General features: G+C 49.0%; 2 protein-coding genes across 2 annotated transcripts; both read right to left on the bottom strand.

Moving 5' to 3' along the window:
• Positions 1-1,112: 1,112 nt before the first annotated feature.
• On the bottom strand, positions 1,113-6,266 carry J7337_004710 (uncharacterized protein; the record flags this gene model as incomplete). The annotated part of the gene is made up of 4 exons (XM_044822402.1): positions 1,113-1,314; positions 1,375-4,720; positions 4,905-5,051; positions 5,123-6,266. The coding sequence occupies 4 exons, from the start codon at positions 6,264-6,266 to the stop codon at positions 1,113-1,115; spliced, it is 4,839 nt and encodes a 1,612-aa protein (XP_044683735.1).
• Positions 6,267-8,603: 2,337 nt separating this feature from the next.
• On the bottom strand, positions 8,604-11,449 carry J7337_004709 (uncharacterized protein; the record flags this gene model as incomplete). Its single annotated transcript, XM_044822401.1, has 3 exons — positions 8,604-10,867; positions 10,916-11,157; positions 11,220-11,449. The coding sequence occupies 3 exons, from the start codon at positions 11,447-11,449 to the stop codon at positions 8,604-8,606; spliced, it is 2,736 nt and encodes a 911-aa protein (XP_044683734.1).
• Positions 11,450-12,853: the final 1,404 nt, after the last annotated feature.

Below are 12,853 nucleotides of genomic sequence, written 5' to 3'. Positions count from 1 at the left end.
AGTGCTCATGCGTTGAGCTGGATGTTTCACCTCTTGATTCCGGAACTCTAATTGAATTGTAAGGCTGTTGTTTCCTATTTTTGAACATTTTTCCTCAGCTCTGCATGGCTCAATGGGTTCGTGCTTGGCAATCGTCAAGTCTGGACTTCGTATCAGGTGATGGCATTTTCCAACAGACCACCAAGAGAGCCTACCATCATAATCCACAAATTCCAGAACGCAAGTCGAACTTATGTCCTGGGTAATCAAACAACCGTGGTCCCTGTCGGTCTGGTGTGAACACCTACACCATCTGGTCACTGGCACATCGGTGTAGAGGTTCCCCGTGCAAAGTTCGGAGCTAATAACACCACATCTACACTGCTTCGCACGTTACTTCGTCCTAGAACTTCATCCCTGAAGTCAGTTGATACTGAAAATACGACTTCGGAGCGAGTTTCAGGACAAGGAAAGTTTGCCGACGATCGCTTTCTAATACTCTGACCCAGATGCCCGGTTTCTGGGGCTCCGAAGTATGAGCCTTTTTAATCTATGCTCAAGACTACCGATCCCACGCTGTTGGTTTTTTCACAATTAGGGGGATCTTAACCATGCTGTGCCGAGCCTCGGAGAAAAAACCCAACAAAACCTTGCACGATCAAAAGGAATCATGCCAAGAAATCTCAGAATGACACCACAATTCTGATCCGGCTGCTATTCCCTCATATGAAGAACTTATTAACCCGATAAGGCCAGCTGCAATGCGACTACTTCACAACTAGTTACGTGAAAGCGTGCAGATTGAGGTTACAGGAAGATACTTTCACATGCCAACTCGTACCTTCATTAAGAGCAACAACAGTCCAGTCCGTGACTAGCCTGCCTCTATTTTAATGTGGGTATTCTATTTCGATAATGCAAGATAACTCGAGATGTCACACCAAGTCGTGACAATACTCATCATACTCTCTCAACAGCTCGCCATCATGAAACGTACAAGGGGACTTGCAGAAGCTACGCCACTGTTGGGTGATCTGACAAGCCCCATTGCAAAGTCCCGAACTCTGGACGCCCTATCACACAAGACACATGATATGCTCTTATCTTGGTATTCTCGGGCTTACTTCCCCGGTCTATGAGATCATAACTTCGCCAGCACCAGTTGCAAGTGTCTCTGAACCCTCATCTTCAGGAGATTTGGGCTGCTCGGTTATGCCTCTAGACGGCGCAGTCTTCATCTCCAACACATCGCTATCACTACCTTGTCGTTCAAGGTCCTCGAATGTAAAGGCATCAGACAAGTTGACTGCCAGGAACGTCTTTGGTAGTTTGACCCTGCACGGGCGTTAGTTGATATTCACACGGCAACGGTGGTCATCGGATGAAAAGACTTACTGGTTGAACTTGGCTCGGAGTGTCTTGATGACCTGCAACCAGTCCGCGTGGGGTGTCAAACTTCGCCTGGGAGCACATCCGATGCAATGTCGACTGTCGAGTTGAACATGCAAGGGATCGAAGACGTGGCAGCCAGGACTGATGGTGATACGAATGCTGTACGTAAACGTAGGCGCGTCATGAGGTGATGTTCCATCGCCTGATTTCATCTCTGCTTCGTAGAGCTCAAAGCAGATCTGAGAAAGGTAATCGAGTTCAGGGATAGTGCTGCGCTTAATCTTGGTCTCTACACCTCCCTCGATGATACAGTTTAGCAATGTATAGATATGTGATTCCTTGGTGAAGTAGAAGAATGACTTGGCATCATCTGACGCCTGCATCTCCTCCAGGTCCTGCACAATCTCTTTCAGGAGTGGCAACGATGTGAGCAGACCAATCTCGAGCTTCTCACTATCCGAGATGCCATATTCCTGAGGGCAGATAAAGTCAAACAGAACCTTGGCGAGACGGTAGAGTTCCTGCAAAGGTTCGTTATGGGCATCGGCTGTAGATGCAGTCTGCTTCGTGCCCTTGTACAGGCGGAAGTATTGCTCAGGTGGTGCCTCTTCGTTGAAGTGCCGCAGATTGTTAAGGAACGATCGTCTTCTAAACAGTTTCTTGACTGAGGCTGATCTGCTTCCCGCATCCACCTTGTCTGAGCCTTCAGGCGAGGGATGGTGGCTCTTATCACTCTTGTCATCGGAAGTTTTGCCATCCTCAGACTCCTTCGACTTTCCATCCTTGGTACCGTTAGAACCTCCAGGTACGCCACTGGCACCAGCAGCTGTGTATTCATCAAGCATGTGGTTCGGCGGCGTGTATACCCATTCGAGGAACTGACGGTTGTGCAGTGCATCAAACTTCATGGTGTCATAGAGCTCCGAAATCTTGCTTGGATCAACCTTTTCGCCATCGCAGAACTCCTGGAAGAGTTTCTCCCAGCGCTCCCGGAAGAGCTCAGCATCTTCGCCACAGCACCATCTTGACTGGATCTGGTTGAGAGTGTTTGCTTGAGAAAGGGATGAGGCAATTGATGAGCTTGAGTTTTCCCCTGATAGTTTCTCCGTACTAGGATTTGAGATAGCATTGAGGGATGTAACAGCACCACTCTGTAGCTTCTTGTAGTTATGATCCATCACGCGTCGATGAAAGTTCATCAGCTGTACAACTCTTGTTTGTACTTCAGAAGGTTCAGGCATGTTTTCCGGCCAGGTGAACTGCGCAGGACGCTCGTTGCCCTTGCGTAGTAGCCCCTTGAGCTTCTTCTTGACCTTGTCCATCTCATCTTTGGCAGCATTCGAATCATCCAAAAGATCCTTGCGAATGGTGATAAAGTCCTCAGGAATATCCTTTTTGCCCAAGAACGATGCGGCCCAAATCTGAGCACTGGTAGTCACACGTCTCTCAGAACTGCTGAAAACGTGAACTTCATCCAGAATATCCCTGTTCAGAAGCATGAGGTCGTTGCGCATATTCTCGCCGAGTTCCTGAGACTGATATCGGGCCGAATGTGTTGGCTCGCCTCCCCATTTGACAATGAGCTGCAGTTTGTCGAGAACCAGACGCTCCTCGGCGGCGGTGAATTTGGACATCGTCACTCCAGAAAGCGAATCTTGTCGTTTTGGACCCTGGTGGGACTTATCCTCCTTTGATGAGTCGCCTGCTTCTTCAGTGACATCTTTCTTCTCCTCAGTCATGGCGACCAGCTCTTCGCTAATAGCAGGCTCTTCGGTCTTCTTCTTTCGAAACATAGGCTTGATCTGAATCTTGGTACCAGGCCAGCTGCCCTTCTTGACGAGAACATTTCGAAGAGACCGGAGCTTAGCGCGGTCCTCTATTCCCTGTTCGTAGGCCAAATCCACAGCTTGCACGACACTTCCAAGTGCAGCTTCTCCAATTAGCAAGACTTCTTCCTGGTGGCCCTTCAAAAGCGCGATAAAAGGCTCCGAATGAAACGTAAACTTGTACTTTTGCTTGGGAGTGCGATCTGCGTGTCGAATCACCGAGACCATACCCTTCAGCTTCCAGGAGTGAGTTGGCAGGGGGGGCTCAGGGACAATGGATGCTTGCTCTGATGGAGGGTCCGCGATAGCACTCTGCTGGGTTGGAGGGGCGGATGAAATACCCGGCAGGGTCACATCAACAGGAGTGGGTGGGATTGCTGGAGTTGCCAGCGTGCTGTGCGTCTTAGAAGCCAGTCCGCTGTCTGGGGGTAGAAGAGGAGTAACTGTGCCGCTGGGTGCACGACGGGAAGAGTCGTCGGGTTGCGAGTCGGTAGTACCTGCAATGGAATTGATACTCGTCCGGACTCCATTAGTACCAGGCTGGGTTTGTTCACGATCCTTGAACGCATTAGATGCTCGTGTGAAAGGGTCTGTATCTGATGGCGCAGGCGAAGGCATAGGGGGAGTGACACCACCCTTTCTCATTTTCTCCTTGATAAAAAGATCCTTCAGGATGTTGGAACAATGATCGTAGTAATCGTCATTATCCTTGACAAAGCTCCAACCATTGACATCAATGACATAGCTCTTGCCTGATGCTCGCAGCATATCAAACCCACAGACTCTTTGGCCGAAAGCTGTAGAGATCCTGCTGGCCATCTCTTTCTCTTCGGCACCAAGGGCCGTGACATAACGCAACTCTTTGCCATGAGTGTTTCTTCGTACTACGCCATCCACTACAGGACTCTTTCGGGTCTCTGCGTGGCAATAGTTTGGACCAACAGTGTAGGCTTTGACATCTTCGGCGTTGTCGACTTGCATAAAGCTTTCATAGATGTAACTGCTTCCAGGTTCTGTGATGGCCCTGGGGACATTGAGATCTTTGATGTAGTCCGAACTCTTGTTTCCGATCTTTCGGAAGAGCTTTCGAGCACCGCCGCCTTCTTCTGTGGGGAAATATATGATAATGTTGTGATCTTCGCCACTTGTTGGCTTCTCAACAAAGGGCTTTCGGAGTGTTTGACCATCTACACTGATAGTATTGCCGTCTTCGATCAGCTCTACTTTTTGGGGAGGCGGTGTCTGCGAAGGGTCAATAGGATCCAGAGAAACTCCAGATACGTCCTTGATATGCTTCACCATCTCTGGCGTCAGATATTGAGGGCCACCATCACGAGTAACCTCGACACGCTTTGGTGTCCTGACCTCGATCTTGTCGAGCAAGTGGAGGCACAGGCGTCGGTCCCATAGAATCTGCTGCATAGGAACATCGTTCACGCAGAAAGGCTTTCGAGCCTTGACATAGGCAATGGCCTTGTCAAGTGGAAACCCGTCGGAATAGAAGGAAATCAGGTAATCACTGTCTGGTGTTAGTTATCACTTTGGGTAATTCGGCACGTGCCCCTTGCAGCACTACAGATGCACCCCACTATGCTACTTCAGCTCACCGAGAAGATCTACTCACCAAATAGGCCAATTCTCAACCTCTGCACACAAGATGGATTAGTTTAGTTCTGTAATATACAACTCTTGAATTTGTAAACTCACCTTCATCGAGGATAACCTTATCACCAAAGACCACCACATCGAATTCACGATTGGCGATGAGTCGGTTCAGAATGTTCCTGCTGGGCTTGCTTCGAGCCTTGACATCAAGAGCGCACACACCAATGACACCAAATCGTGATGGTTTCACTGCAGCAAATTAGACCCTGGATTCAAGAAATGTGCCTTGGATTTCCAGAGGCAAGGTAAATTAAACATACCCTCTTCTCTCTCTCGATGGTGGGGACCCCGATCGCTACTCGGGCTGTGACTGCTAGTTGCTGTGCTTCCGCTAAAGCGTCTCTTGGCTCGGCTGCGAGATCTATCGGGCCCTTGCCGTAAGCCAGACGTACTGCTCTGCATGTTGTCGTGTCGAATAGCTCGTTTTGTAAAGTCAAGTGGCTGCGAGTGAAGATCGCGAGGCGTTAGATGATGCTGATTAGGATGTCCCACGACTGATTGACCCGGTTGGTTGCTAGAAGTAGTGACAGTGACGTTGGAGACTTCTGCTTCGGATTGGCCTGTTGCTGTGCTCTTGCCTGTTGAAAGTAATCCAGGTACAGATCTCGGTGGCGTGCCTAGCTCTGAACCATGAGCTGATGATGAACCGCTGAGTACACCACGGGCAGATGCGAGAGAGTAGATGGAAGTTCCAGAGAGTCTCCTAGACTGGTAGTCCGAGGAAAAAGACAATCGGTGGTTCGCGGCGTTGGAAGCTTCTGACGATACGGTGTAGGAATTCTCGTTGGCAGACGGTAAGCGAGTTCGCTGTTGGTGGGGTTCTTCTCCAGGGCCTGGAAGTTGGGAATCGGCCAGCGTCTGATCTTCAGAAGCGGTATCTGAGGTCATGGACTCGCGGCGAGTGCGTGCCAGAGGTCGGGGGTTCCTGATTGGCAAGGACGAGACGGCGGTTGTCGAGCTTGGAGCTGCCGTGAAACTGGCCCGGCGAGCGGTAGCGTATGCGTCTCGAGTGACGGGCTCGGCGCCGCGACTCTTCCTTGTGATAGCAGCAGCAGAAGAATTGGCGAGTAGCGAGGCGGATGTTGAGGAGGAGAAAGCACGGGATTGGCGAGGGGGATTGGGCGGGATATTATGCTGTTCAACAGAAACGTAACCAAAAGTGAGCGACGAAGAAGGTGGATGAGAGTGTGGATGAAAGCGGCGAGGAGAGGAAGAAAAGTCGGCGGCGGAAGGTTCACCGGAGGCGGAGACGGAGGAGCTAACCGATGGCTCTTGTTCTTGTTCTGGCTCTGGTTCTTCTTGTGCCTGTGCTTTGGCTTTGGCTTTGGCTTCGGCTGGGCTGTCATCGGTATCGGCCAGACTAGCAGCATTCAATTCCGGGTCCAGTGGGTTATTCTCGTTCATGGTGCCCAGTATTAACGGTCCGCTATCTCCACGGCCGAGATATAGATAGAGTGAGCCAAGGTCGTATCGTGTCGTATAGAAGGGTAAGGTAAGGTATGATAAAGTACGGCAACGTCAAGGTACAGTAAGGTATCTTTGTGTGTGTTGCCCGTTCTTGTACACCCCCAAATGTCTTGCGTGAGAGATTGTAACCGAGTACACCAATTGAGGAAAAGGACCGGTTGTCAATTGATTCGTGCCGTTATCTTCTGGAATCCAATAATACCAAATTCCAAGAGCTCGCAATCAGGTGTCAGTAAGGTCTGACGTCGATGAAAAGGGCCCGTTTATTAGCAGGGTCTGGTATAGGTTTAGACTACCGAGCCTAAACTTAGAGGACAGAATAAGACAGACGCTTTTGCGATGTCTTGACGAGTGTCTCGTCTCGTTTGGCCACTGCTTTTGAACAAGATGAAACATTTATCTGCAACCAACATCAACATGCAGAGGACAATAGATTCTAGGCAAGAAAAGAATGTCGATGTGAGGAGTTGAGTGTTCTTATTCTGGCCTAGAAATGAGTTGGGCCTTTACCTCGTTTGGTGCTAAGGCGACAATGTGATGGCTGTGCCGTGATCCCGTCAGGTATCAATAAATACAGGCAACGTTGGGATCTTCAGGCTCCTGAAAGTTGCTAGCCCACGATTATTTCCTTTTTCTTCCTTTCTTAGAAAAAGGTGCAGGGCGATAACCGTTGCAGGGACCAAGATCTTCATGAGACGGATGCAGTAATTATTTCGGTTGCTGCTGGGCGAATGGAACAAGGGCCTGTATAAGAGGCCCGAGAATGAGAGGTGCGGGCAGCTCCTTTTCCTGCTTGCAAATGACTCTTTCCATATATATTTATGCTCAGAAATACATGGAGATATCTCAGATACTTGAATTATCGTCATTTCACTGAATGACGGGCGCTTTAAGTCACCAGATTGCTTCGGTCTAGATGCTTCTGATGGCGGGGCTACTGTAGCGATGGGCCATCTGGGGAGTGAGTGCTTGATTCAGTACATGATAGGTAGTGGAGATCCCTCCATTAACAGCACCTCAGCCGTATAATCCAAGTTTTCCTCGAAATCTAAAAGCATATTTCCAACATGTGGTTTGTTTGACACAGCATCAAGATACTAAGACAAACGAACCCGTTAAAGTGACCGCGTTCATGCACATGATATCTATCTGCAAGAAAGGCGCCACGCCCACGCCCACGCCCACGCCTAGTGAGACATGTTCGCCGTCATCGTCCCAGGAACTCGGCAATCAAAGCGTCTTCTGGAAGGGGCATGCTCCAATTGAGCCCTGTTATTGGACCGCCGCATCGTGAGAAAGGATGCCCACGAGATCCCAACATGGGGGTTTACGGCTCCTTAGTGGCTTGAGGCATGAGACCAAGCTTAGCTGTTGAGCCATGTAACCTAGAGAACCGATGACAGCGTGGGAAAGCGGTCTTGGTACTGCAGATGCGTTATGACTTGCAGGAGATCGGACCCATGGATCTGGTGTGCTACATTGAGGCTATCTCTAGATCCCTACAATTCGAAGTCTGTGGCAGTAAAGTTCTGATCAGGCAATACAGTCCAGTATTCTGTTATTTTATCATAATCTACCAGTTCTTAATTTCACATTTTGCAAATGCAATATTGAGTCACACAGGTTATATAAGGTAAATCCTTAAACTTATTCTTATCTATTACTTAAACTTATATCATCAGTTTTCATCTCACGTCGATGCAGCCAACAATAAGGAAACCGAGTTATATGACTTCAGTTAGATGCGCAGTCATCTTTCATGCTTTTTATTACCAATATCTTTGAAACTCGTCGATCTCCCCTTCGCTGGCATCGGACAATAACTCCCAAGAAGCATCATCCTTCTTCCAAGGACTATCACCCAGCATTGACCAACAGTTCAATGCACTGTGAACTTACTCCGGAAATAAAAGCCAATAATTCCTGTTTATGGATCATACTGCATAACCGTTTCCTTTTGATAGTCACGGTCATATACAAATGCGCCGCTCAACTTAAGACATCACTGAAACACGAGCCACGAACGAAACAATCTTCGATCAAGTATACAATGCGTAAAATTTCAAAGTCTATGCCATTTTGTAGACCAAAAATATCAACCCAGAAAACAACCATTTCCGAGGGAGCCTCTCCCTAAATGTATGTATGCCGTACACATGTGCCAACGGGTATGCCAAAAGACCAGTTCCCAAGAGTAATTGCAAACCCGCAAACCCAGATACCCAATGCATCATGTCATAAAATGGAACCAATAGTAGTGATAATAAAACAGGATCATTTGTCCTCGTCGGGGTTATACCCCCAGAGGCGTCTTCGCTCTAGAGCCCACCAGTGGGCAACTTCGTCGGCCTCCTTGACCCAGGTCGCAGCATCGTCGCCGTACTGCCGCTTCACTGCCTTAATCATGGACTTGATCGACCATTTGTCTAGGGCGTCTAGCTCTAGCGGGTCTTTGCCGAGATCTGTAAATGTGTATTCGAGGTCTTTCTTTAGAGGGACTGCGAGGCGCCACGGTGCGTCGGCTGAGGTTACTGTGAGCATACCACCGCCTGGGTTGATAAGTCCAAAGTTCCAAGCGCGACGGCCGTCTTGTGTCTTTTGATAGGGGCGAATTAGGGATTGACCTTCGTAGTCGTGGGCGAGGTCGAATGCAATTTCGGAATCTTTTTTGTTGAGAGATCCTGAATTAACGAGGAGGTCGAGAATGGTGGGAAGGATAGAGATGGATGTCACGTTGGCCTCGTATTGCACCCGAGGAATGCTGGGATGTCGGAAGGAAATCGGAACCCGAAAGTTGCTGATGTGACGGTTTTCGTAGGTACCCGTCTTCGAGAAATCTTCCTTGAAAGCTTGGCCGTGGTCACCAACAAAGACAACGAGGGTTTCATCGGCAATTCCGGTATCCTCAAACATCTGCATAAGCTCCCCGAGCCATGCATCGGTGAAGCGGATGGTGTTGAGATACTTGTCGAGATCTTGATGATTACCACCCTCTTTACCCATGTACTTCTCTTTCTCGAACCACTTTGGCACTCCCCAAGGGTGATGAGTCGTGCTGGTGAAGTGCGACATGAAGAGTCGCTTGTCTTCGGCGAGACCGTCAGAAATAAACTTTCTGATGTGCTCCCTCAAATCCGTTTCGGGGTATCCAAAATAGTTGATCTCCTCCATCTCAGGATTGTCCTTGGCCTCCTCGTCTAATCTCGGCTTGGTGACCTTGAAATCGAAACCAATCTTCTCGTCAAATTTGTCCTGTCTATCGTAGTGGTCTGTAACGGCTTGGAAGAAAGCGGGCTTCCATTGGTACTCGTGGAACTTGGCTTGCGCAGTACCACCGAACCCCCACCAATCTCGCTCCTTTTGTGGCTTGTTCTCTGACTTGTTCTCTGACTTATCCTCTCGCTTTGTTGTGTTGCCCTTGACCTTGTTGAACAGTTCGAGAATCTGCGGAATGCAGGGCTGATAGCTCTCGAGTTCGGATTCTTCAAACATGTTGACGGCCATGGGCCAAGCGCCACAGTGTGCAGCAGCAAGACTCTTGGTAGAGACACTGCTGCTGGTAAGACCTCCAACGACATTGACACCACCAAAGCCGGGCTTCGTCTGGTCGTTCCATACGGGCTTCGCGGGAGGATCGTAAGCACTTCCGTTTGCGCTTCGATAGTTGCCTGGCTTTCCGGTAATCTTCTCGAAGTTCTGAGTCATGCGTGACACCCGGCCGTTGACTTCATCTCTGGAATTCTCGTCGTTCGACTCCATGATGAATTGGTGGATACTGCTGCCCTGCTGGAGAGGGAAGAGTTCTTCGCGCATGCTCTCCATGAGAATAAGAGCAATATGTCTAATCTTGACCGAGTTATTGGAGAGTGCCTCTTGTATAGGAGCCAGAATCTCTTGATCGAGGTTAGTAATTCGCATGGGGTCGTTGACTGGGTTGTAGAAGCCCCGATCTTGCCAAGTATTGGGGCACACGTTGCTAGGACCATCCTTCTTGTCATGCTCGTCCTTGTATCGATCAGGATTCCACTTGAGGAAACCGCTGGGGATGGGGTTAGGAAGCCAAGCAGGAGGGTTTTCTCTGTACTTCTTTACCAAGCCGTTGTTCTCTCTGCTAGGAGCCCATCCCTTGAAGTTGCCCTTGGGATCCTGCCATCTTGACTTCTCGATGAGCTGTCGCAAGGGAAATTCGTTTTGAGAAGCACAGAGTCCAAGCTTCGGTCGTACAGAGTCGGACAATCTTAAAGGCAAACTGCTTGCGATGTGGTTATACGGTTGGTCAGGGCGGGCGACCCATGTGATGCCGATGAATAGCAAGACGACTGTGTTGATGATCCAAGAAGGAACAAATGCACAGCAGCGTCGCTTTTGTGTAAGCTCTTCCTCCTTCTCATCTGCATCGCGGCTCAGGTTAGGTGATGAATGGCCACTGTTTGCGACGGTACTTTCGCTGTTGACACGCTGAAGGAAAGGCTCGGCGTTCTCAGGATCCTGCTGATGTTGGGTCTGCGGGCGAATCTTGCCTCGCAAATACCGAGAGACTATAAATGTTAGCAAATTAAGCATTTTAATAGAGTTTAGCGACAAACCTGAAGCGATTCGCTTGCCAATTCCAGATACGATGTCACCAAAGACCCTGTACAGATAGTTCTGAGGCAACCATGCGACGATGAGGATGATTAAACCAGAAACAATGACGCTGCTGCTCTCGCTGATCAAAACATTGAGACCCTCGTCATTAGCAAAATCGCCAGCGTCGCTCCATTCGACTTCGCCGCCTGTTCTATAGTGAAAGCCAAGCTCGGATGCCGCAGCAACGAACGTTATCAAACTATACAGCCACTGTTAGCCATAACGAGATCCAACGGGAAAGGTAAAATCGAGGGCATGTACGTTAAAAAGCATCCAAGAACATAACCAATCAGAGAGAGAATTGTTCGCTCTCGACGCAGCAATAACCGGGCGAAGAGAACTAGGAAGAAGTCTTGTAAAAAGAAGGTCGGTAGATAGACGACAAAGTCGATGACGGCGATGGAGTGGATGTGGATGAAGAGATGTAGCAGCTTCGTAAATAGTAATGATACGAAAAAGACAGCAAAAAGATAGGAGACTAAAGAAGGCATATTGAGCCTACTTTCACATCATCAGGTTCAACGAGATGCGGAAGAGGATGTTACGGAAGAAGAAGAAGGGAAGGGTTGGATCGATCTGAGGTGGAGGGGAGGGGAGGAGGAATTAAGGTCAGGTCTGGGCAAAAGCCAAGCGGATATAAGACTTGCGTCAGATATAAACGAAGAAGACTAACAAGAATGCTGGACCAGGAGCTGAAAAGCCAAGCCAAGCCCCAGGTTCAGCACAGTATGTACAGACAGACAGACAGACAGTTTGGGGTGAGTGAGCGAGAGTATAAGTGATTGGAGGTGAAACAGAGTGACACGCAACCCCTCCAAGGATATTCAGGGATAGGTAGGCAGTGGGAAAATATATGGGAACCTGCGCCAGCTGCTGCTTGCACAGTGAATGAAGGAGTGTCAGAAACAATGAAACCTCGAAAATGCAAATTGCCCAGGGTTGGTATGTGGTCGCGTGTTACAGCGTGGAGGGCACCTAGACTCAGTTTATACCGACCGTACCGTACCCGTACCTTTTTTTGAGGCGGTTGTTTTAAGCTAATAAGGTGAATTTTAGTATCCGTAGCGTGTCAGTGTGTCCAGACTCTGCTCGAATTACGGCGGCGGCTTGGATTAAGCTCGCAGACCTTACCACGGACGGGTTCTTTGACACATTCTAAGCATGCCCGACGCTTTACGAACCCTGCAGGTCGGGACGGTACTAAGCTTGTCTAGGTTGTTCTGCTCTATGTACTCTGCTGAGCCGCTCTCACTTCTTCTAACTGCGCCACCGCTGAAACAAAAAGAGAGGACTCTGGAACAAGGAGTTGCTTTGCTTTACGCACTCTGCTTTGTATCGTGATCGTCCTGCCTCTCCTGGCTTAGAAACTCTGATCCGCTTTTAGCATCAATGAATGATAAAAGGGGTCTTGTTCTGCTTCTATTTCCCTCTCAAACTCGGTAGTTCTTTGTGAGTATCCATTCCATTTGCTGCACCGTAATAACTGGGACCTTGATGATGTAGTGGACCTTTTCTACCTGGACATGTCTTGATGCGGTGGGATGCCCGGTCGGTTACTGCGCAAATACGAGGGGCTCAGTTAGTGCAGCAGACAATCCCGAAACCCATTTCCCCGTCTCTTTTATTTAGCTCGGAATATCATCATCTTGTTGTTGGTCGGTACCTGATGTTTTCCCTGCTCGCGTGCTGCCGCCTGGGTTGGATCTGGGCGTATATCCAGGCGCCAATATCATGGTGACGTTTACATCGAAATGGAGGTGGATCAGTTTGTATCAGATCACCCCTACACTTGGAGCGTTTCTCGGCTGTTGGAGGCGCTCCAAAATATTAGAGTCTTACATAGTGCCCTGTCTGCTCTCTCTTACTGTGCCATGTCTGGCGTTGACAAGGATTGT

Source organism: Fusarium musae, chromosome 3 (genome assembly GCF_019915245.1).
Source record: "Fusarium musae strain F31 chromosome 3, whole genome shotgun sequence".
Taxonomy (NCBI): domain Eukaryota; kingdom Fungi; phylum Ascomycota; class Sordariomycetes; order Hypocreales; family Nectriaceae; genus Fusarium; species Fusarium musae.
This window is presented reverse-complemented; position numbering and strand designations above follow the sequence as displayed.